This window comes from Psittacula echo, assembly GCF_963264785.1.
Source record: "Psittacula echo genome assembly, chromosome: 4".
NCBI classification, from domain to species: domain Eukaryota; kingdom Metazoa; phylum Chordata; class Aves; order Psittaciformes; family Psittacidae; genus Psittacula; species Psittacula echo.
Window position 1 is genome coordinate 59795558 of NC_137738.1, and position 24802 is coordinate 59820359.

Consider the following 24802-nt stretch of genomic DNA (forward strand, 5'->3'; position numbering starts at 1 on the left):
CTCATTGGAGGCAGGGCAGGGGCTTGCTTTCTTCTAGAAGACAGTAGTGTCGCTGACTTTTGATGTAAAAGCTTCATAGGTAGCTCAGCCATCCAAGTCATAAAAACTTCCTAGATGTGTTCTTTGTCCTGCAGGTGCTCACATAGCCAAGCTGCTATTGATGCTTCCAAGCAATGCCTTAGTTGGTAGCATGTTAGACAAAAGTTCGGCAGCATCTCCACTCTGACCATTATGCTCAGACCTGTCAAATCTGACTGGTACCTAATCACTGAAATTCAGCTACATTGTACTTGCTACTAGCATTTTTTGATCTGGCTCTGTTTTGGGAATTTAAATGTGGCATTTGTGTATTTCTTCAACAATACACGCGAAGATTGAGAGCCATTCAGGAGGAAATACTAGTTTTCTTAAAGAAGTAAATTGTAACAAGGCAATCTAACTTCATGAGCCGGAAAACTTGTTTAGGTTTTTCAGGTTGGGGCGAACTCAAAATGAATGTTACAGTGCTGCAGTTTCACATAGTGAGCATTAGCTGCTTAATGACAGGAAGTAACCATTTACCACTGGGTTTTTAATGATTTGGGGGGTTATATTTTTAAGAAAACAGTCAAAGCTTTTAACACACAAGGCATTATGTAAGGTTCTCCTTTTTTGATGTAGGAAATTATATAAGGAAAACGAGTACTAATGGTCCTTTTTTGTAAAAATCAGCAAAAGTTCATTGGATTAGACTGAACCTGCTTGTGTCAAAATCTGTTCCTGCTCTTTCAAATTCAAAACAAGACAGAAACAAGAGGAAAGGGAAATTACAGCAAAGTAGAAAATCACTCCATCCGCTGTTCAAGCTCGCTCTTGCAGCTTTCTTTCTGGTAAGAGACAAACACAGCATACACTGTGAGTCCTAGCAAACTTAAGAGTAATATCAGACCATTTAAATTACTGCTCTCAACTGCTTTTCTGTCTGACAGCACTGATACACAATTATTAAACAGAACACAACAGAAAACTGATGAGAAAAATAAGAAAATCAGGATTGAACATTACATGCGTGCAGGGAATGGGAATAGCAGTATAATTTTAAGGCAGATATAGTGCATAATTTATGCCATTATCTGCTGTAAACTAATTTTTTATTACACGTGTACGACCAAGTTGTCTCTAAATACGTAACAGATCACCTCTTCATTAATTTCTGTACATTTATAAAAATGCACAATTGGAAAGGTGCATTCATAACTCTTATGAGGCCTGGTTTAGTGGTTAAATCACACAAATGAGGCTTGAAAGTCAGAAGAAATGAATTCCCTTTTTGAATTCTTTTGCAGACTTGGTTATGAAATGGAAGTACCCCAGTTCTCTGAACAAATAGATCTAAATTTCAAGCTGTTTAACACTGACAGTTTCTGTTTCTTACAACTGGCAAAAGTTTGTCAGCATCTCTGCAAAGGTGAAACATCAGTTATCCAGGAATTGAGACATTCCTATCACAGATCACTTTTAAAACGTGGATCATAATCTTTGTCTACCTGTCATAGACTCATAGAATAATTTGGGTTGGAAGGGACCTTTAGAGGTCATCTAGTCCAGAGCTCTGTCCAACCTTACCTTGAATGTTTCCAGAGATGAGGCATCTACCACCTCTCTGGGCAAACTGTTGCAGTGTTTCACCACCCTCACTGTAAAAAATGTCTTCCTTGTATCTAGTCGAAATCTGCCCTTTTTTAGTTTAAAACCATTGCACTTTGTCCTGTCACAGCTCCTCACACTCTATCCATTTTTTGATGTAGAGGTCTACCCCTCCTTCCTCTCCTGTCCCTTCTAAACAGCTTGTAGCCATTGATAGATGCATTCCACTCGTGGATTCCATCCCGCCAAGTTTCAGTAATGGCTTTCTAGCAGCACAGTCACTTCCAACTCCTCCCATTTGTTGACCATGCTTTGCGCATTGGTGTAGAGACATTTAAGGTGGGCTGTCAGCCTTGTCACCTTCTTAGAGGAACACCCCTTAATTCCTGTGAGGTATTTCACAGGTGTTTCCCTGTTGGCTCCTATTACCTCAGGAGCTGCTGGCCCATCTCCGTAAGACTTCAAGTGTACTCCAGTGTAGCCAGGACATCTCAGAGCAATAAGCTGAGGGCCCTCGCTAGCACCCCATCCCTCTAACCTTGGTGCATCATTCCACAACTTGTCACAAGCAAGACTGGTATTATTCCACTCCCCCTTCAAGTCTAGTTTAAAGCTCTTCAATAAGCCCTTCTAGGTCATGAGCAAAGATCTTCTTCATCTTTTGAGAAATGTGAATCCCATCTGATGTCAGCAAGCCTGGTGCCATGTAGGCCATCCCATTATCAAAAAACCCAAACTGTGGTGGTAACACCAGACATAGAGCCATGTATTAATAGACAGGGTGTATCTGTTTCTTCCAATGTTGCTGCCTGCAACAGGAAAGAGAGAGGATGCTCCAAATTCCCTTACCAATCATCCCAAGGCCCTGAAGTCACCCTTGGACTATGCGTTGCTGCTTCATTGCCACCCGTATGGAAGAGCATTAATAGGAAATAGTCCGAGGCTTGGGTCGGAAGTTTCCTAGTGATGTCTTTAACCAGGGCCCCAGGGAGGCAGCAGACTTCCTTAAGAGGAGGGTCTTTCAGGCGTAAGTTTTCATTTGTGTAAGAACTCTTATATTGCATAAGTTGGTGCTCTGGCTCACTGCTTTGCCTTTATCAATTTAGGACTTAAGTCTTTGATACTATCCTTCATACCCTTGACATTTACACTGAAGCTATCTTCTTTGTTTCATCTCTTCTTTTTCCTTTCTCTCCTAAATCTTCTATTTTCTCTGCGATTTTGCAGTGTCGATCCTTATATACCTGCATGCCTTTGAGTAAATGAAGGTTCAATTCTGTATATTGAGATCTTATACTGAAGAGAAAACATGCCTAGTAGTATTCATTATTATTCTATTCAAGTAAAGAGAACATGCTGCACTTGAAATATGTGTTAGATACCTAACATGCAACCTGAACACTCCACAACAGCTTCAATAACTGAACCTGAGCCAGGTCAGAACATGAAGTTGCTTCTTTGCACTGTGTGTTAGTTTTCCTACTCTATTTTTATCTGTACTGGCACATTCCAGATGAGGCATGACCATATGATGCCCTGTCAGAAGCTGTTTGTGATTAAATTTTAGTTTTTAAATCAATGTATATTCCTTATATTTCTTTGCAGAAAGAGTCATATTTATTTGGGTGGCGATTTAAATAACCATATGCAAAAGTAATTTGACCTTGTATATACTGCATCAACATAATGAATTTGGCATTTTTAAAGTATCTTTGTAAACTGGTAATATAATAATTCATAATTATGGGGGAGGGAAGGAAGCAGCATTTAAAAAAAAAATGCCACCATAGTTGAGGAACAAAATAATAAACCTAAAGCATAATGCAGCATTGCCTTGTATATACCATTTGATTTTCAGAAATCATACTACCCGAGTTTACAGAGGATGATTTTCTAGATATGCCAGAAATGGAAACAGTTAGAAAGAAGATTGACCTTTTCATGAATGACTGGAAAACAGTGGAGTCAGAGATCAAGCAGTCATCTTTAATTCAGGTTGCTGGTTTAGAGATTGCTGAGCAAACTCCAGAAAGTCTGCTTAATCAAACTGTGCTGGTTATGGAAAGTAAGTAACACTGTTTATGTGGTTTACACTTCACCTAACAAGACGGATTTTGGAGAGCTTGTATGATGAATATACTGGGTGTAGGTTATACTCAGTTCTGTCTTACTAACATGTAATGGGAACAGGACATGCTGTGTTATGTGGGTGAGCTGAAAAGCACACAGCCAGCCTTTAAGACATAGGAAAAGTCGGGAATATATATATTTAAAATATATATCTGTGACTCTACACAGAGGTATATATAGCTCCCTAAACATTCTGACAATGCAGTTTCCCAGTTACTTGTTGTGTCTGTCTATGTCAGGATACTGGTTTGAGAGATGAACAGATAACAAAGGTTCACTAATGTACAGTATTTGTTTGAGACTTTCAGGGTATGTAATAATCTAATCTACCCATCTGCACAGACTGTGTTTCAAGACTAGACTAGATTTTTTATGGTATTTATACTTTTTTTTTTCCAGTTGCCTTTCTTCACCTGTATTCTCAAATCTCTAACCATTTTAAGTACTGGCTAAATAATATTACATTTTTTCTATCATTACTACAGTGCAAGTGTTTTATTAACCAAAACATCTGTTGTGCTAGCTTTATAATCAAATAAAATTTGACTGAGGACTTTCTCCAATGAACAGGATTTAAAAAAACCCTGTTGCAGACAGTAATGGCACTGTGTGTGTTTGTATAATACTTCTGTACTATAAGTTCCTGTTGAAAATACTGATTTACTTCAACCAAAACCAACCAGTAGAATTTCCATTTTGGAGGAAGCAACATATTGATTCCTACATCCAGGGAGAACAATTTATTCTCTGAGTAGGAGAAATGCAATATACAGTTGGCATGATTTGCTTATTTTATGGACAGAGAGAATATATTCTGGCATAGCCAAATGAAAACTATTGAAACAGAAAAAAAAATTTAAAAATTAACCTTTTTCAGAACCTTTTAAATATCATGCTTGGGAATTATCTGCTGAAGACTTAGATGAGGAAGCAGAAGATCTGGCTGAAGAAAATGAAGATGAAGAAGTTGAAGAAGAGGAAAATGAGAAAGAAGAAGTAAGGATGTTGGCTTTGTCTGTTTATACTTTTATTTTAACTCATTTATTTCCAGTTTCAGCATAATCCCAGAGAAGTCAGATTTTGCACTTGATTTTGCATGAACTAGTTTTAGCCTTCTTATAGAATAAATATTGTCATATGCTTCAAGAACACTTTCCTTGTATTTCTATGTTCTGGCAGATAATAGTTTTACTCCAGCAAGAATCATAAATACCCATGCTAATAGAGAGAATGAATGTACAGGTGACAAAGAGGGGGGTTATTAGAGAAACAAATGTGAACTTTGATTTCTGTCAACTAACAATAATTCTGTGAGACATGATGCAAACATTCAGAAGCAGCAGAGTCCTAATGTGCAATCCTCTGTCTCATCTCAGCTATTGATAATTTTTGAACACCCACTTTAATGACATTAAAGGTCTAGCTTTGTCTTTCTTTCATTTTTATCCTATATTGGAAGAGTCCTATCCCCAAATTTAACAGTACAGAATATCCATATATTGTACTATGTCCTGGTTCAGCAGCAGCAGTCAGTTTTTCTCCTTCTTAGTAGCTGGTGCAGCGCTGTGTTTTTGACTTTCGGCCTGGGAATAGTACTGATAAAACCGATGTTTTCAGTTGCTGGTCAAAATGGTTACTGTGACCAAGGACTTTGTGAGTCTCATGCTCTGCCAGGGAGGAGGAGAAGCCGGGAGGAAGCAGGGACAGGACACCTGACCCAAACTAGCCAAAGAGGTATTCCATACCACAGCACGTCATGCCCAGGATGTAGAACTGAGAGTCGCCCGGACGGGCTGGAACTCTGCTGGATTGGGGGCGAGGTATTGGTATCGGTCGGCAGGTGGTGAGGTGTTGTATTCTCTTCCCTTGTTATTTCCTTTATCATTATTGTTATTGGTGGTAGCAGTAGTGGTTTGTGTTATACCTTAGTTATCTTAACCCGTGGGAGTTGCATTCTTTCGATTCTCCTCCTCGTCCCTCCAGGAGCTGAGGGAAGAAAGGTGGGGGGGGGAGAGTAGAATGCGTGGTTCTGATTTACGGCCTGGGCTTAAACCACGACATACTGGAGCAGTACTGAGTAGATTTTTTAGAAATTAATTTTATTGGATAAGTCATCTGTCTTCACAATACCAGTTCTCATTGCCTTTTCTAAGGAGGTCTACTTATGCACATGTAGCAGCAACAGAAAATGAGTTTCAAGAACACAGCAGGAAACGATTTTATCACAGATACTTCTAGCCTAATTTTGGTCTTTAACAGCTACCTATGATATTATAATTTCAAACTTAAAAAGGTCATTCTTTTCTCACTGGATTGGGCAGTTTTGTATTCTGACTCTGAATCTAAATAGTGTGTATTTTCATAGACTTATATTCATAGACTTTCAAACTCCCTTGAGAACACCATTCTCATTCAATGCTCAGCTGATGTATTTGACATTGCTTAATCAGGCCTACCTAAAATCTAAGTGAACTACTGAATTCAAACAGGTTGTTTTTTTTTTAATTTCATAATATTTTCAGGATGAAGAACAAATTAAGGAAAAGAAAAGGCACATGGGAGACACAAAACACTTCTGTCCAGTCAGTCTGAAAGAGAACTTTGTGCTTTACCCAGGACTCTCTGATCAGGCAGCTAAATATCAAGAAAAGATATATTACTTTTCAACTCCAGAGTGCAAAGAAAAGTTTTTGAAGAACCCTGAGGAATATGTGGCTCACAATGAACCTATACAAGTGAGAACTCTCAAAATTGCTTGAAGCAAATAATAACATTAAAATCACTATTTTCCATTTTCATTTGTAATAGTTTATTATTGCTGAGGGTTTTTTTTCCTAGGTAATAATAAAATATCAGGCAAGTCCTTGAAACAAATAAAACTTCTTTAGTGACTTTTTAGTGTACACTTAAATTCACATTGAATAATGACGCAAATAAGCAGAAAAGAGAGGAAGATTATAAAGGCTTACAATAATCCTAAAATGTGACTAACAAATCACACATATTGGGGGTTTGGGGGGGGTTTACTATCTTTAAGGTTTTTTGGGGGGGCTTTTTTGTAAGGGGAAAAAAGCTGAAGAAGGGAAGATTCACCAGAAATGTCTAATGAAACTACATTTTTACCTACTGGCATTGACTGCCATAGTATATTTGTTCAGTATTTCCAGTGAGCAGGTAATCTGTTTGGAACATCAATAAAAAGCCTGGAACAAATAAAATGCAAAATTGTGTGACAGGTTTTGATGTGATTTTTATGATATTTTGAAACTGAAAAACAGTGGGGGGTGCACTCAAAATCGTTACAATATATTTCAATTTTTTCCTATAGGCTCCTCCATTACGAGTGTGCTTAATTGGGGCTCATGGAGCAGGTAAAACTATTTCTGCACGACAGGTAGCAGACAAATTGGGCATTTTCCATATTCAGTTTGAAGAATATCTACAGGAATTGATCCTACCCAAAACTAAAGAGAAAGTTGGACCCCATTTTGATGAAGAACCTGAAGAAGATGGCAATAAAATACTAATGCTATCACAGGAACTGGAAGACTTTTCTCAGGCCATGACTAAAACTGAAAAAACTAAACAAAGCAAACAGGTAATGATCTAATCTTTTTATGTCCATACACAAAATATCCATTTTCAGGCCACAATTGGAATTTCCTATAAAATTCTTGTTTGATTAAAAATCACTTATGTTAAATTATTTACTTGATAAAATTTGGAAATAACAGTTCTTAACAGTGTTTTCTTATGACTGCCACAAACATTCCTCAAAACATTTTCAAGACTTATGTATAGGGATTTTCCTAAATAGTACAAACAGGTGCTAAACGAGGCAAAAGAAGAAAAATAGAGATAAAAAAATAAACCGAAGATTAGAATGATAATGTGAAGGCAAATATTTCAGTGTTCATAAAAGGGTGAGATAGTAATTTGTAATACAGTAGATTCTGTAATCTGGATTGTATTGTTGTCTTTGCATATTGACTGTAAAGTTTCAAACCAGAGAAAGCTCTTAGGTAGCATAAAATACATCATGCAACTGAAAAAAAATTCAAAGACCTGGATATTCATGATACTGATTAATTAACGAAAGATAGTTTTCAGGAAATTCAGGAAATTGAATACTCATTCAAAATAGTTCTAAACATACATTCTTAACCCAGTCTCTTACAGGGTGTACTTTCCTTGAACAATAAACATTTACATAAATGTTTATCAGGAGAGAGTGATTTCTTGTATTAGACAGTGATTTATTGGGAAAACCAGACAAGGTTTCAATGCAAATTAATTCATCTTTATATAATGAATACGTTATGTAATATAATAATTTTATATAAAGAATACTTTATGAAGTTCCCGACGACTGGAAAAAGGGAAATATAACCCCCATTTTCAAGAAGGGGAAAATGGATGACCCGGGGAATTACAGACCAGTCAGTCTCACCTCTGTGCCTGGCAAAATCTTGGAGCAGATTCTCCTGGAAGGCATGCTAAGGCACATGAAAAACAAGGAAGTGCTTGGTGACAGCCAGCATGACTTCACTAAGGGGAAATCCTGCCTGACCAATTTGGTGGCATTCTATGATGGGGCTACGGAACTGAGGGACAGGGGCAGAGCAGTAGACGTCATCTACCTGGACTTGTGCAAAGCATTGGACACTGTCCCACATGACATCCTTGTTTCTAAATTGGAGAGACATCAATTTGATGGGTGGACCACTCGGTGGATAAAGAACTGGCTGGACGGCCACATGCAAAGAGTTGTGGTCAATGGCTCGATGTCCGGCTGGAGACCGGTAACGAGTGGTGTCCCTCAGGGATTGGTGTTGGGATTGGTCTTGTTCAACATCTGTTGGTGACATGGACAGTGGGATTGAGTGCGTCCTCAGCGAGTTTGCCGATGACACCAAGCTGTGTGGTTCGCTTGATATGCCAGAGGGAATGGATGCCATCCAGAAAGGCCTTGACACACTTGTGAGGTGGGCCAATGCCGACCTTATGAAGTTTAACCATGCCAAGTGCAAGGTCCTACACCTGGGTCGGAGCAATCCCAGGCACAGCTACAGGTTGGGCAAAGAAGAGATTCAGAGCAGCCCTGCAGAGAAGGACTTGGCGGTGTCGGTCGATGAGAAACTTAACATGAGCCGGCTTCATTGTGCGCTCGCAGCCCAGAAAGCCAACCGTATCCTGGCCTGCATCAAAAGGATCATGACCAGCAGGTCGAAGGAGGTGATCCTGCCCCTCTACTCTGCTCTTGTGAGACCTCACTTGGAGTATTGTGTGCAGTTCTGGTGTCCTCAACATAAGAGGGACATGGAACTGTTGGAACAAGTCCAGAGGAGGGCCACGAAGATGATCAGGGGAGTGGAGCACCTCCTGTATGAAGATAGGCCAAGAAAGTTGGGGCTGTTCAGCCTGGAGAAGAGAAGGCTGTGTGGAGACCTCATAGCAGCCTTCCAGTATCTGAAGGGGGCCTACAAGAATGCTGGAGAGGGACTCTTCATCAGGGACTGTAGTGACAGGACAAGGGGTAACGGGTTAAAACTTAAACAGGGGAAGTTTAGATTGGATATAAGGAAGAAATTCTTTACCGTGAGGGTGGTGAGGCACTGGAATGGGTTGCCCAGGGAGGTTGTGAATGCTCCATCCTTGGCGGTGTTCAAGGCCAGGTTGGATGAGGCCTTGGGTGGCATGGTTTAGTGTGGGGTGTCCCTGCCCATGGGAGGGGGGTTGGAACTAGATGATCTTAAGATCCTTTCCAACCCTAACTATTCTATAATTCTATGATCCTATATAGCAATGGATGTGATAAAAGCCGTTATTGTTTGTAGAAGTCTCAACACAGGTATACAGCATATAAATCTTTCAATTGAAAATCTACCTCCTCAACAATTCAAATAAGGGGTTATCCAACTTGCAAAGCTTCAGGAAGAAAGAACTTTCTGCACCACATTCTAAGAGCCTTTTTTTTTCCCTTTTTTTCTCCTTATACCTGCCATGTAGGATGTCTTTGATGACTGCTAACTTGAAGCAACATGAATAGGATCAAATTTGGGATTGTTTATGTAATTTGGGCATATATAAGTCAATGGGATGCATTCACAGGTGCCTAGGAAGATGCCAAAGGTGCAAGGTGTCTTGAAAAGCAGGGGAGGTCCCTGATAGCTGGAAGATAGTATTCCTTATGAAAAAATGCAAGAGCAGGTAATACTGGAAGCAAATGCTTCAATACAGATGGAGTATGGAGCAAAATCATGGATGTTAGTACAAAAATTAAGCTTTTCATCAGTTAAATCTAAGAGGAGGTTCTTTTGCCAAAAATATGGCAAGTGTTCCTGGCAGTGATGATTATGGCTGGCTCTCACTGAGCTTTATTTTTTTGCGCATCAATACATGTCTTGCATTAAAGCATTTCTGTTAGTATTTTTTCCTCATCTTTTTATCTTCTGGTAAATATTCTTCTACATTAGTATCTCTTTCTTGCAATTCTTGTAAAGTGCTTTTATCTGATGGCGCTCAAAGCACAGCTGATGCAATTTGAAATTAGGAACCCATTCACTGGTCTACGCACAGAACTCTAGTGGATCATTTCCAAGGCTGCGGACTCCCAAAGCATTTCGCTGAGTACAACTACTACCACTGTCTGACTATCTAGTTTTTCACCTACCCATTACTTCTCTAAAATGTCATTTAATTTTGTGTGTACCATTCTCTTTCACTTTGGCACAAGGACTAGAAGCATATCTATCAAAGCTTAAGGTAAAGGTCAGCTATAATATTCAAAGCAAAAATACTAAAGGCACAGAAAACATACCATGCAGTCTGGGAAGTTTAGCAAGATGATATCATGCTGGTTGTTTTAGTATGTATCAACCAAAGCCTTCACAGCACTGACAGGTCTGGGGAGCAACCTTGCCCTTTGAACCACCACTGTGTGGGGTGTTCTCTTTCCTGTACCAGGAATATGCATCTTGTGTGTCTTCTCTTTTATCAGCTACAAATGCCATTTCAAGAGCTCATCTGCTCTTGTGATAAGTATCAGTGATACATATGGCTTTTACTGTTTTCTTCCACTTCACACATTTCCTTCAAGATGCCTCTGTGTTACAGATCTGGCTAACACTTTGCCTGCTTAGGTATCTGTTATGCCCTACTAACATTTTTTAATATGTATGGTGTGTCAGGCACTAGACAAAATACTACTCACATACATGCTACATTAGACCCGTGGCTTCCAGCATTTTCTCAAGTTCTTTTGGCTACATTATCAGAATAGATGTCGAGCGTAGGAATTCTTACTCAGACATGTCCTTGCATCAAGCAGTTCCCTACAGTCACTTTGAGGGTTCCTTGGATCTTTTGATCATTTGGATCTTTTTGTTAAAAAGGGTTATTCCCTTGTTTTCTGACAGGTTATGCTAACAAATTCTTGAGCAATTTGGGCTAATATGAGTACTACTTAGGGAAAGGACAGCAGAACTTCATAATAAATGCTCAAAAGAATGTCAGGGGACAAATTCATTTGCTGAGAGGTACAGGACAATACCTAGCTGCATATCAAGTTTTCTTTCCAAGTGACTTTGGATGCAACTTAGGTACATGTGTGATCACAACTGACATTTAAACAACACAGTTTTTTGGTAGTGTTCATCTCATCTTCTTAAACAAATCTAGATGATTTTTTTACAAATGAGACCTTTATAACATATGGCAGAAAAAGTATTGAACTCTTTAAAGGATACCAGATACATTTTCTCTTACAAACTTTGCCATTCTTTTTTACTGGGGGAAAAAATCAACTAGCTAGATAACAATATTTTCTTCTGTGAATGTTACCATGAAAAAATAACACAACAGGTCAGGAACAGTGATATTGTCTCCCTTCTAATAACACAACAGGTCAGGAACAGTGATATTGTCTCCCTTCTAACATTGTCTTCTATCCAGTAGACTTACTGTGACTGATGTAAACTAATCCAGAATCACCAATCCTTTTTCGTTCTTTTTTACTGCAGTTTGTGTCAGGAGGCCATTCTATGAAAAGTTCATCCTGAGCCATATGAATCTCACAGTGTTTCATATTCTGAGAAAAACAGGTTTTCACAAGGATTTAACAGCTAGATTTGGTATTTGAATGCTCTGTATTTGACTAGTCATTAATGCTACCCCTGCTCTGTAGAACAATGCTATTTATCTGACTTCTGGTCATATGCTTATCCCCAGTAACCTTACATATCTTTCTTTAAATCTTCTGATTGTATCAAAAGATAAAAGTTGCTTTTTAAAAAGTGAAAAAAACCCATTTTGATGTAGTGTAGAGAGTTTTCCAGCATGAGAACACGTATAACTCAGTGGAAAACTTCTTGTAGGCAATTAGGAGAAAGTGCAACCATTTCAGTTCTATGCCATTGAGCATATGTATAATTAAATACAATCTCAAGCATTTGAAAATATCTCAAAATTTATAATGCAGTGAAATGTGGCAAATGAGTTTGTTTCTGCTGTTTTAATTCAAATTCAAACAGTACCTTACATAGTCAAAAAAAAAAAACCAAACACCAAAACCAAACCACAAACGTCAGGTAGATCTTGATTTCTTTCTGGTTTTGGTTTTGTGGTTTGTTTTTTTTTTTTTATTTTGTGGATTTTCTTTATATAAAGGAAGTGAAGTTAACTCCTGAGGAAGAGGCAATCAAAGCAAATCTGATGGATAAAGACCCACTGCCTCCAGAAGTTCTTGATAACATTGTTCTTGACTGGTGGAAAAAAGAGCCATTCAGGTAACTGTAATTAGATTCTTTTTCTTTAATTAATTGTATAAAGATATCATTCATTGTGACCACGATTACAAATTGCAGAGATTATTCAAGTGCTCTTGTACTTCTTATGAATCATGACCTACCTCTCAGTCTTGGTTTATTGCTCTGTTTCAATTGGCATTTTGACAGTAATACGTCATCTCACGCTCTACACAGGACTGGACAAAAAAACTTGGTGCACTTGATTTGGATTCAATCTCCTGAACAGCCGAGTAGTTTCCATGGGCTTATAGGATAGATATGTAAACAAACCTTTTGTGTTTTCATGTAATTAATAAACATGGAGAGCTGGAATTCAGCTGTAAAAATTGGTTTACATACATTGTAAATATTGCATGTAAAGCAAAGGCAAGGTATTAAGGGTCTCCAAAATAGAACAGAATCAGGTTATCTTGTGCATTCATCACCATCTACAGTGATGTATCCACAACAAACTTCTTTTCATATCAGAAAGTACATCCCATAATACTGGGATAAATGTGGATTATTGCTCCGTGAATAAGTATGATCATCAGCTCCTAGAAAGCAGACTGACTTTTTAGGATGTAATTTCAGCAGGGAATATCCCTTTTTTTCATGTCCTATCTCTTCCATCCATGTCTATCCAAGTCATAGCTGCTTTTTTTTTTTTTTTAATGTTTGAACATTAAGTTTCAATTCCTAACAGTATGAGAAATGCCTTAAAAAGAATAAACAATATCCTCATGTAAACTTTTGTCCTGCAGCCCTCAAATAGGGGACAACATTCTCTTAAAAGTAATAAGACAAATATTAACTTCTTATTAACACAGCTTTCAGCATTATAGAACTACTCATCTAATTTGAGATTGTAAGAGTTCCAACAAGCCATACAGCTTTCCAGACATACCTGACCAGATTTTAATACCTGCAGGAAGGGAGATATATGTCATGTTCAGCTCAGTAGCAAAATCTGCTGAATGGCAAAAAAGCCAGGGCAAAACTCTCTGTACTAGAAAAGTAATTGATAGGCATTGCTGAAAAACAAATTTTCAGGCAACAAGCTTTCTGTAGCAGATGTTACCAAAATGATCTTTGGGGCACCTTCTATTTTTTCAAGAGCAGCACCTAAGAAGTACGGCTTTTAGAGTCACACAAGCAATACTGAGGACACAATTTATTTTGGTTTTTTTGAGTTCTTTACATTGTAAAAAGATAATACCTGAAAGTATTTTTTTTTGTTTATTTTTAGTATATACATTTAATAAGGGAGTTGCTTTGGGGTTGCTTTTTGTTTGGTTTGGTTTTGGGGTTTTTTTTCAAATTAATTGCATTTTCCCTGTGTTGTGCTTTAAACTACATTGTGTAATGATAAATGTCTTATTTTCCAATTAGGTCCACAGGATTTATACTGGATGGTTTCCCTCGTACTTCAGATGAAGTCCAGTATTTGTCAGAACGAGGACTTTGTCCTGATGTCGCAGTTTATATTCAAGTAGAAGAGAGTGATGTTCTTGACCGTCTTTTTCCTCCACGTCTACAAAAATGGAAAGAAAGACAGCACAAAAAAATGGAAAATATAAAGAAACTGAAAGACCTGAAAGAAAAAATAAGGGTACGTTTTCAGTCTTGTGTCCTTTTTTGTAATTTCAGCAGCACGGGTCTGAACACAGATTCTAAACCTCACAAAGCAGTGAGGAGCAGACAGAGAAATAGATACAGAAGCCAGAAGACACACTCCACACAGTTACAGCATTTCTAGATCTACCACAGAAAATAAAAAGCACTAAAAAAACCTTAGGGCTGCTTTCCTCCTCTGTGCAATTAATTCATGCAGGATTTTAGATATCTTGCAGCCCAAGAAAATAGCTGTGCTGCCAGCCAACTGGCAGTCTGACAGAATGCCAGACAACTGGAAAGTCCTGGACAAAAGGCAACTAGATGGGGAGAGTGAATGTGGCCATATAAAATAAAATACACAGCTCATGCACCGTACTGTCGCTGCATCTCATATTCCCTGCGCATATGTGAGTTGATCTGCATCTCCCACAGTCTGACTTCACAGGTACTGTATGGTGTATGTGTCTTTTTCCAACTGTGATACTCCGCATAGAAACGTAATAGCACTGCCACATTCTCAGTCCTGTTGCAGCTGCAGAGTCTCCCATTTAAACAAACCTGTGCCTACTACTGAACAGGTTACAAGTTATTTGAAGTAACCTGAAATGTCTATGCAGATGTTTACAATGAGGACATGGAATATATTCAAAGTTCCTAACTTTCTGTAAAAGTGAGATAAAGTACTTCACATGTACTATCAGAAAAGTTCTGAGCGCAGGTTACTACAGAGCAGCTGACACACAGGAAATTAGTACAACGGAAACCGGGACAAGGCTCATACAATACCAGTGCGTTTTCTGAACTGCCTGAGCCAGGGTTTGCCTCTAAGAATGCAGATAATACACGAGAGTAAAAATATTTTTTCAATTTAGTCTTTCCTAATGCAAGTTGGAAATCTTGCTCGAAAAGGTGCATCCTAGTGATCAGCTGTGCAACTGACTATTGCTGTACTAAGCTCACCCTGTAGGCAGTTACTCTGATAATTCATGTGGCAAATATCTGTGCTACAGATCCTAGGGTTCAAACTTCTAATGAATCATTTAGGTATCAATATAGCTCCTGACAACAAGGAAAACAACAGGTTCCCGTTTAAAACATATACACAAAACAGTGATAGAAATTGATAAAGGCATTAAGAAGGAAGAAAATATCAGAAACAGGATTTCCAAATTAACCGTAATTTGATATTTTTTCTTGTGTGTATTGCAATATATATTTTTTAGTTACAGATTATTTTTCCATAGTATACAGTTGGTGAGCAAGTCAGATGGTGCAGTGAGAATGCAGCATAGCTGAGTGTACTGTTCAGTTCAAGTGGCAGCATTATAGTGTGCAAGAATAGCAATTACAGGTTTAATCCCCATCGACCCCACTGGCCTTAAGCAGAATGCTTCTGCATGTTATTTCTGAGGTAGGATTTAGCCTCAGGTATTTGACATATATCTACTGAATATGTATGGGGAAATATATTTCAAATGCTTACAACTTGGTCAAAATTAGGCACTTCTAAGCAGGCATAGGGAACAGCACACATTTAGTACTATGCTCATTCACCTCTTTCCCAAATAGTACAAAACACCTGTAAGTTTAGAAACTCTGTAGTTTACTAGTAAGAGTGTTATGTTTTCAGTGTGATCAGAATCACAGTCTTTCCTCCCCCCACAATCTCAGTCTCAGGAGTTGCCATATTAGTTTTACTAAAATTTACTTACATGTTCACCTAGTAGAGAGGTGTATCTGGTCTGCAAAATTTCAAGCTGCAGTATTTTTTAATATTGGAAGCAACTGGAAACAGAGCTTTAAGGTGGAAAGAGCATTAATTCTAAGTCATATTACCAGTTCTCAGAAAAGAACTTTTATTAGGAAATATCATTGTCTTCTTACATCTTTTTTGCACTAACAGGATAAGAAGATTGCTAGAAGAAGGGAAGAACTTTTAGCAGAACAAAAACAGAAGAAAGAGGAGGTAAGAAAAGCTAATAAGAAGGATTTTAAATAGAAGTGTATGTCATTTGTATCTTAGAAAATTCTAGAGCTTTTAGTTAAAGAGTTTTTAGGGCAATGTAGAAAAGTAAAAATGTGATAGACTGTCAGAAACTTCTACTTTTAAAAATCATTTGTCATGATGTTTGAATTGTTTTAGAAACTATTAATTCATGAACACTGAAAACTATTTTAAAAGAATTTTCAATATGCTCCAATTCAGCAAAATACTTATGAATATGTTTAATATATCTACTTGTAAGAGTAGCTGTGCTGGTTTTGGCTGGGATATAGTTAATATTCTTCACAGTGCCCAGTATGGGCTACATTTTGTATTTATTCTGCAGTGTGATAACACAGGGATGTTTTTGTTACTGCTGAGCAGTGCTTACACAGAGCCAAGGCCTTTTCTGCTCCTCACACCACCCCAACAGCGAGTAGGATGGGGGTGCACAAGGAGTTGGAAGGGGACACAGCCAGAATAGGTGACCCCAACTAACCAAAAGGATATTCCATACCATATGACATCATGCTCAGTGCGTAAAGCTGAGGGAAGAAGAAAGAAGGGGAGGACATCCAGAGTGGTGGCATTTTTCTTCTCAAGTAGCCGTTTCACGTGACAGAGCCCTGCTGTCCTGGAGATGGCTGAGCACTTGCCTGCCCATGAGAAGGAGTGAATGCATTCCTTGTTTTGCTTTGCTTCTCATGTGTCTTTTGCTTTACTTATTAAAGTGTCCTTACCTCACCCAAAAGTTTTCTCACTTTTATTCTTCTGATTCTCTCCCTCATCCAACCACGGGGTGAGTGAATGGCTGTGTGGGGTTTAGTTGCCAGCTGGGGTTAAACCAGGGTTAAACAACAGTAGTGCCACTAATTGCAATTAGGCATGTGTTTTAAGTACTCTGTCAAATCCATGCTTAACCCAGGATAGGACTGTACTAGGATTTCTGCCCAAACTCAATTACATAGTATATTTATAAATGCATTAATGTACTACTTGACTGCTCATGGAATTCTGTCAACTGCGCTTTCAGCTAACATGCTTGTTTCTAGCAAAGCCCTGACAAATTACAAAAGCATATATGAAAAAAATACTCCTTTTCTCCCAACTGCAGTATACCACTTCGGTTTTTTGAGCACTCTTGGAACTGGTACAGTGCTTCACTGTATGCAGAATGCAATACATCTGTATTTTCTTCTAGAATTTACTAGATTTTTGTTTATGATAAAGATACCCAAAAATGAGGTTTTGTTGAATTAGTGATTTTTGTAAGAAAAAAGAGACAATACCATATGTTTATTCAAAACATCTGTATCATAGACATAAACCAACAAAATATTTTACCTTTTTAGGCTTTAGCAGATAAGGAGTATTATGAAGCCACAGAGGAAACTGAAGATACTGAAGCTATACTTGAAGGAGAGTTTTTAGAAGAAGAAGAAGAAGAAGAAGAAGAAGAAGAAGAAGAAGAAGAGGCTGAAGAAGAACAGGAGATCGATGCTGTTGACCGCATACGAAACGAAATTACAGGAAAGTTTTATTCAGACATGGATGGTTTACAAGGTGTACAGGTACCTATTCCACTGCTTATTTTTTTAAAATATATCATTGCATAATAAAAGAAGAATATTCACTTTTACTTGTCAGATTTAAAAGTTACAGTGCTTAAACAGTCGTGCTGCTGTACTCATGATCTAAATATATGAGCAAGATGAAGTCTGTAGTGAGAAGGTATTTACTTTAAAAAGTACACAATTTATAAGACTAATATTGTGGGGAAAGAAACAAAGGGAACTTTTCAGCGGACTTACCCAGTCTTAAGGTCCTTATTTCCTTTTTGATAGGTCAGTTGATGCAGGCAATCACACTAGAGAGTTATAAATATGTGAACAGTACTTCAAAATAATTTTTAAGGCAAAATTCTTATAGACAACTCTGATTTTTATACAGTTCTTAGTAACATAATTTTCCTGAAATCAGTGCAATTACCTATGGTGAGGTAATCTCATCTAACTTTAGGTATCTGCAATGTTAATGCTCACATCTAAGCCAGTAAGTAGAGAGGTGCCATTTGTTTACTATATACTAAGTATCTTGCTTCAGGAGGAAACTAATCATCACTTAGAAGAAACTATCCACTGACAGAAAGTTTACAGCATTAGACAGCCAAGACATAGATGCAAGATTTACAAAGTGAATTCAACCTTTATCAACACCACAAGTATGACTGATTGAAGGTTCGCTTTAATAGTTAATGAATTAAATATCAGATGAATCAAGAATAACTCCTAACACTCTTTGTACTACAGGAAGCATAAGCTGTATGGAAGAGATCAATGTTTTGTGCTCAGAGATTCACCTTTCCATTAATTTTGGAAGAAGGTGAATTGAAAGTACATTCAACTTTCGAAAGTGACTGTAAAGTGTCAAAATTTTATTAAACTATTCAATGCATATAATCATGTATTACTACGATAATCACAAAAAAAAAAATTTAGGGGTTCTGAATAAATGCTAAATAGAATTGGAAAGAATTTAGGGTAAGGCCCATAAGAGGCAATAAGCAAGAAAACCCAGGAATAGCCTTAGCTCCTTACATGAACAATACAATGTTTCAAGTTAAAGCTAGTGGAATACCATAGTTCTGGAGCACTTTTCCTCTATGGTATTTGGGAGCATATGATTTGTTGCACTTCTAAACTGATGAAAAATTTGATCAGAAAAGGAACAGGCAATTAAGAGAGCCAGCAAATTTTGTTTCTTTCAAAAAGTACATACATCTCAGTAACAAAAGAGGTGAATAGTGTTTTAGGATTCATTATTACATTGAGTTCTGCTTATGACAGTAAGTGGAAATATCCAAGATTGTGGATATTACACATATAGAGTGTAAGTTGAGGAATTACACAGAAGTAGTATCATATACTAGATTTATATATTGGGAGCTGAGACTAGATACTACTAGTATCCGTTAGTTACAGTTTACTCAAGATTCTTCCCATTATTTTTTAATTCCAAGAACATATATGCCTTTATAAAAAACTTTAGATTACTTTTAAGTATAGTAAGTATTTCTGATTCTTTACTCAAGACTTCTTTACTGTTCTCTTATTCTTTAATTGTTGATCCTCTTTGACATCATGGAATCTTGGTATTTTATGGAAAACTAAATGATGACATTAAAACACGTTAGCACTTGTAAGAGTATTAGGCTGCTAGAAAAAAAACTCTGTGGAAAATGGATTTGGTTTATATTTTAGCTGAGTAAGCTGGGGAATAAGTCACCAGAGAGCAGCAATATTTGTAGAGGGTAACTAAGTAAGCCATTATAAATCGTTTGGAATAGGGAAAGAACTATATATGATTTTTTTATTTTAATATATTTCTCAAGCTTTAGCTTTATCATAGTAGATTTCTTAAGGTTAACTGTCAGATTGCCTCCTTTTTTGTTGTTTTATTTTTTTATCATTAATAGTGTGATACTTCATATAGGCTGGCTAATTTAAACTTCAGTGCACAGGAAAAACAGTTCCTATCTCAAATCAAATTTTGCTGATTTACAGTGACTGAGAACTTGCTCAAGAAACCCCTGATAGTCCACAGAAAATGCTGCTGTCAGCCATTATTAAAAATCTGATTGTGTTCATAATTCTAATATTTAATTTCTTTTTCATTAACCAGGAGGAACTTGAAAAATGGTTAATACCACTAATTGAGATCAATGGAGGACGGAAGCCTCGCATCGTACGCTACCAAATATACAGCAAGCTGAATTCTCTAATGGAAAATCGTGGAAGCATTTTTGAGAAATGCTACCCAATAAGTTTTCCACTTGCACAGAAGATGGTAATATCCTCATATAAATTTCCAAGTTCTTTTGGTCAGTGGGATCCAGTCAAGGTAATGTTCTTATATAGCCGAAGGATACTTTCAAGAAATAATACCTTTAAAAATAAATTTCACATTAAAAAAATATTGTCATATAATAGCAATTAATAGCAGAAACATGCCATAAAAACTACATTACTGAATCAAAATTACACCAGTTAGTATACACAAAATAGAGCAAATATTGATAATAGAAGTTGTTAGTCTTTTCGGTGTTGCAGCTAACTTAAGGCTGAGAGACACTTAGTAAAATCTGTTAGATTAGCATTGGTGACACAATTAAAGGTGGCACAGAATCAGAAAGAAATGCCTAGCTGTCCTGGGTTCAGCAGCAGCAGTCACTTTTTCTCCTTCTTAGTAGCTGGTGCAGTGCTGTGGTTTTGACTTTCAGCCTGGGGATAATACTGATAAAACCGATGTTTTCAGTTGCTGGTCAGAATGTTTACTCTGACCAAGGATTTTGTGAGTCAGTCTCATGCTCTGCCAGGGATGAGGGGAAGCCGGGAGGAAGCAGAGACAGGACACCTGACCCAAACTAGCCAAAGAGGTATTCCATACCACAGCATGTCATGCCCAGGAGGTATGCCCAGAACCTTCCAGGTTCCCAGAAGGGCCGGATGACGGCTGGGTGGGGGCGAGGTATTGGTTGGTGAGGTGTTGTATTCTCTTCCCTTGTTATTTCCTTTACCATTATTACTATTGGTGGTAGCAGTAGTGGTTTGTGTTATATCTTAGTTACTGGACTGTTCTTATCTCAATCCGTGGGAGTTGCATTCTTTCGATTCTCCTCCTCGTCCCTCCAGGAGCGGAGGGAAGAAAGGGTGGGGGGAAGTAGACTGCGTGGTTCTAATTTACGGCCTGGGCTTAAACCACGACACTAACTCTTAATGATACACAAAATACTGGAAAACAGAGAAGGTCTTAAAGCATTCCAGAAGCAGTGAAAACAAACTGAAAGGATTTGGGATTTGAAATTGTAAGAAGTCACACCGGTGGCCACCACCCTAGCAGTGGCAAAAAAGTAAGCCAACAAATCTTAAATATATATAATCCATCAGAAATAATTATTCATTGTTAAAATTTACAAATTTGAAGAGCAACAAATCTAATTCCATAGTATTTTACTGAGATCTGAAAATTCAAGGTCAGAAAGTACTCATGTCTGTCCCCAAAAGTGGCCTGATACGGTTTTATGGATAACAAGTGAAACGTTAGCAAGTATTTTTTTGATTTTAACCCCAGGTTCCAGTATAGGTTGGGGAACGACCTGTTAGAGAGCAGTGTAGGGGAGAGGGACCTGGGGGTCCTAGTGGATGGCAGGATGACCATGAGCCAACACTGTGCCCTTGTGGCCAAGAAGGCCAATGGCATCCTGGGGTGTATTAGAAGGGGGGTGGTCAGTAGGTCGAGAGAGGTCCTCCTTCCCCTCTACTCTGCCCTGGTGAGACCGCATCTGGAATATTGTGTCCAGTTCTGGGCCCCTCAGTTCAAGAAGGACAGGGACCTGCTGGAGAGAGTCCAGCGCAGGGCGACAAAGATGATTAAGGGAGTGGAGCATCTCCCTTATGAGGAAAGGCTGAGGGAGCTGGGTCTCTATAGTTTGGAGAAGAGGAGACTGCGGGGGGACCTTATTAGTGTATATAAATATATAAAGGGGGAGTGTCATGAGGATGGAGCCAGGCTCTTCTCAATGGCTAACAATGATAAGACAAGGGGTAATGGGTATAAACTGGAACACAAGAGGTTCCACTTAAACTTGAGAAGAAACTTCTTCTCAGTGAGGGTGACAGAACACTGGAACAGGCTGCCCAGGAAGGTTGTGGAGTCTCCTTCTCTGGAGACATTCAAAACCCGCCTGGACACATTCCTGTGTAACCTTATCTAGGTGTTCCTGCTCTGGCAGGGGGATTGGACTAGATGATCTTTTGAGGTCCCTTCCAATCTCTAACATACTGTGATACTGTGATACTGTGATTTTAATGCTAGAAATAAAAACAGGTTGGATTGTGAATAAATGAGAAATAAAAACGAGATTGATTTTAAAAAAAACACTGAATGAGATACAGAAAACAGGAAGTTCCTGAAAGAAGCATACTTTCGCCTTCATTTTACTACACTACTTAATCAAGTAACTTTAATTCCATTTTTTATAATCTTCATGTTGGGTCTTCATCTGTTCCAGATCACATTTATTTTTCTTTAACCTTGGCAATCAGAACTGTATACAGATCAACTCTTATTACAGATTTATATAATCAAAATTCTTACAATATTTTAGGATAAGAATTGCCTTTTCCATGGCTGCATCAAACTGGCATCTAATAATCTAGGGAAATACTGATAGGGGTAGATATCTCTTCTGTCATTTCCAATTACTGAACCCTAGCTTGTATGTTTAATACGTATTTGTCCCTGCATGCTAGACTTTTCACTTTGTTCTCTTACGATTTCACTACATTTTTGTCATTCCATTTCTCCATTCATTCATACTGTGTAGTGGTTTTTTACCAACCAGAAAGTACAATTCAGTTAGAAGAAAGATGTCACTGAAATCTAGTAGATAAAATCAGTGGTGTGCTAACAGTGGAAATGTATATGCTGACAATAATGAAAGGGAAATAGGATCATTTTGAGAGTATTTTAAGATATAATAGAAATTATGAAATTGATTACAGTCCGGACTTTTTTTTGCATAGACAGAGTACGTGCCAATTACTGTTAGACTAAATTTACATCTCTGTTGGAGGAAAGGAGTTATGCAACTGATTAGATAAGCAGAGAATAAAAATTATGACCTGAGGGAGGAATGGGGCAGATACACAGTAGAACAGACTCCCAACATCTTATAAATTGAGGGCAAACAAACACCCTGAAATGAACTGGTTCAGGAATAGGAACCTAAGAATCAGAGAAGAGTCTGGCAAGGTAATGCCACACAGTAGAACAGTCCCATCTCTTACTGTAACAACCAAATCAACTTATCTATATATTTACTGACTCCTTCAAAGTATACTAGTAGATTTGTGAGGTATGATTTCCCTTCACAAGAAGCTTGAATTGGCTCTTCCCCATTATTTCCTATGTATGCCTGTAACTACTGGGGTTTTTTTTAACTCTTAATGTGATTCAATTTGCTCAATACAGGGCCAGATTTACTGGACTGTTTGCCAGGATCTATCCTGGAGGCCTTTTCAAAAAACAATCACTTTCTCTGCTTCCCTTTTTTGTGGAAGGAAGGCTAACGTAAGCAATAGGTTACTAATAGTCTAGTGGACTAATAAATAATCTATGGACTAATAGTCATTAGTCCATAACAATTTCGCTTTTGAGTCCCTTTAGAACTGTAAGGTGAATGACATCTGGTTTCCGCAATTTTTTCCACTGGTGTCAACAGTTTGTTCTAAAACATCTTTTATTGACACTTTAAGGCAGTTCCTCCAAGAAGGGCTGCAACAGAGACACAACTAAGTTTTTTCATAGTGAACCGTGGTGCAAGGAATGCATTGCGTTCTGCAATGACCATTTCTGCCATTAGTGTTCCTCTCACAGCTCAATGATCCATCAATATTACAGACTTTCTGATGCGTTGGGCTGTCTGATGGGTTTGGAAAGATTTCATCAGCAGTGTATGTATTTTACCGGAAGTTTTTTTGGCTGGCCTTGTTGTGGTCTTACACTTCACCATAACGTAAGTATTCTAAGTATATCCTTTTCTGTTTTCATCATTTGTACATGAATTCTGCTGAATACAATATTCTCAGTGTATCTTACACTGTCAAGCTGATAAGTAATTCATAATTCATAGAGGAATAAAATTATTTTATTCTTTGAAAATTAAAAAGGTATTATATCTCTCTGACTGCATTCTCTTGATGGACAGAAAGTGCTATGGTACCACCTACTGGAAACAGTGAATATTCCTGCTGTCTCCAATGTTCACTTTATCTTTTGGTATAAGAATTGCATATGTACGGAAGTTCCTCAGACTCAGACAAAATATTATTCATACATTATGAATTTCAGAATGCTTTAATGGCTTGTTTCATACACTTGATACTCCTCTACCTGCTTATAAAGCCATTTCTGTAGGACAGAAGGAGAACAGGCCTTATATCAAACCTAATCAACTGCTTCCCATTTTGTATATTCTACAGCTAAGTGAAGGAGATGTAATGAAGCCACCACAAAGCTATGGAAACAAAGTCTTTCCTGTAATCCATCGACAATATATTTATTTCTTTTCAAGTAATGAAAATAGAGAAACATTTATGAAAAATCCCATCAAATATATTTGTCAGCCAAAACCTAAACCAACTGTGCCAGTTAAGATTGCAATTGTGGGACCTCCAAAATCTGGAAAGACTACAGGTAGGGCAAGTATTATCTATAGAACAAAACCTTATCTAATAACTATGTATCTGTCATTACTGCTATTAAAAAATCATAAACCATTAATATTGTTGGTCTTTCTGCTTTTCTTGCTGGGCATAGATTCTTTTAGTTCTATTCTCTAGTATCTTGACAATCAGATACTTATTCATTGTCCATCTGAATTTTATCCCAGCTTCTTAAGAAGTTAGTGACCTGGACTAGCACATAAGAAATGTGGACTTACACTATCTGTACATCCTGTATTATTTCTGTTATTTTCTAATTTTTTTTTATTTCTTTCTGTCAATATGATCTAATGTAAAAGGAAGAAATACTCCTATTCTATATATTCTGGTCCTATAATATAGGGTCAGAACCCAAACCCAAATCTCACTTTCCC

General features: G+C 37.7%; 1 protein-coding gene across 1 annotated transcript in view; it reads left to right on the forward strand.

The window, feature by feature from the left end:
• Positions 1-24802, forward strand: part of AK9 (adenylate kinase 9) — a gene marked incomplete at its 3' end in the record, with an annotated part of 75213 nt that overhangs the window by 39481 nt on the left and 10930 nt on the right. Inside the window, exons 17-26 of the mRNA XM_080615899.1 lie at positions 3485-3691; positions 4634-4752; positions 6279-6491; positions 7085-7354; positions 12424-12542; positions 13935-14154; positions 16063-16125; positions 17496-17714; positions 19825-20043; positions 24186-24399. Of these exons, the coding sequence (XP_080472025.1) occupies positions 3485-3691; positions 4634-4752; positions 6279-6491; positions 7085-7354; positions 12424-12542; positions 13935-14154; positions 16063-16125; positions 17496-17714; positions 19825-20043; positions 24186-24399 (1863 nt within the window). The remainder of the gene's footprint in view (positions 1-3484; positions 3692-4633; positions 4753-6278; positions 6492-7084; positions 7355-12423; positions 12543-13934; positions 14155-16062; positions 16126-17495; positions 17715-19824; positions 20044-24185; positions 24400-24802) is intronic.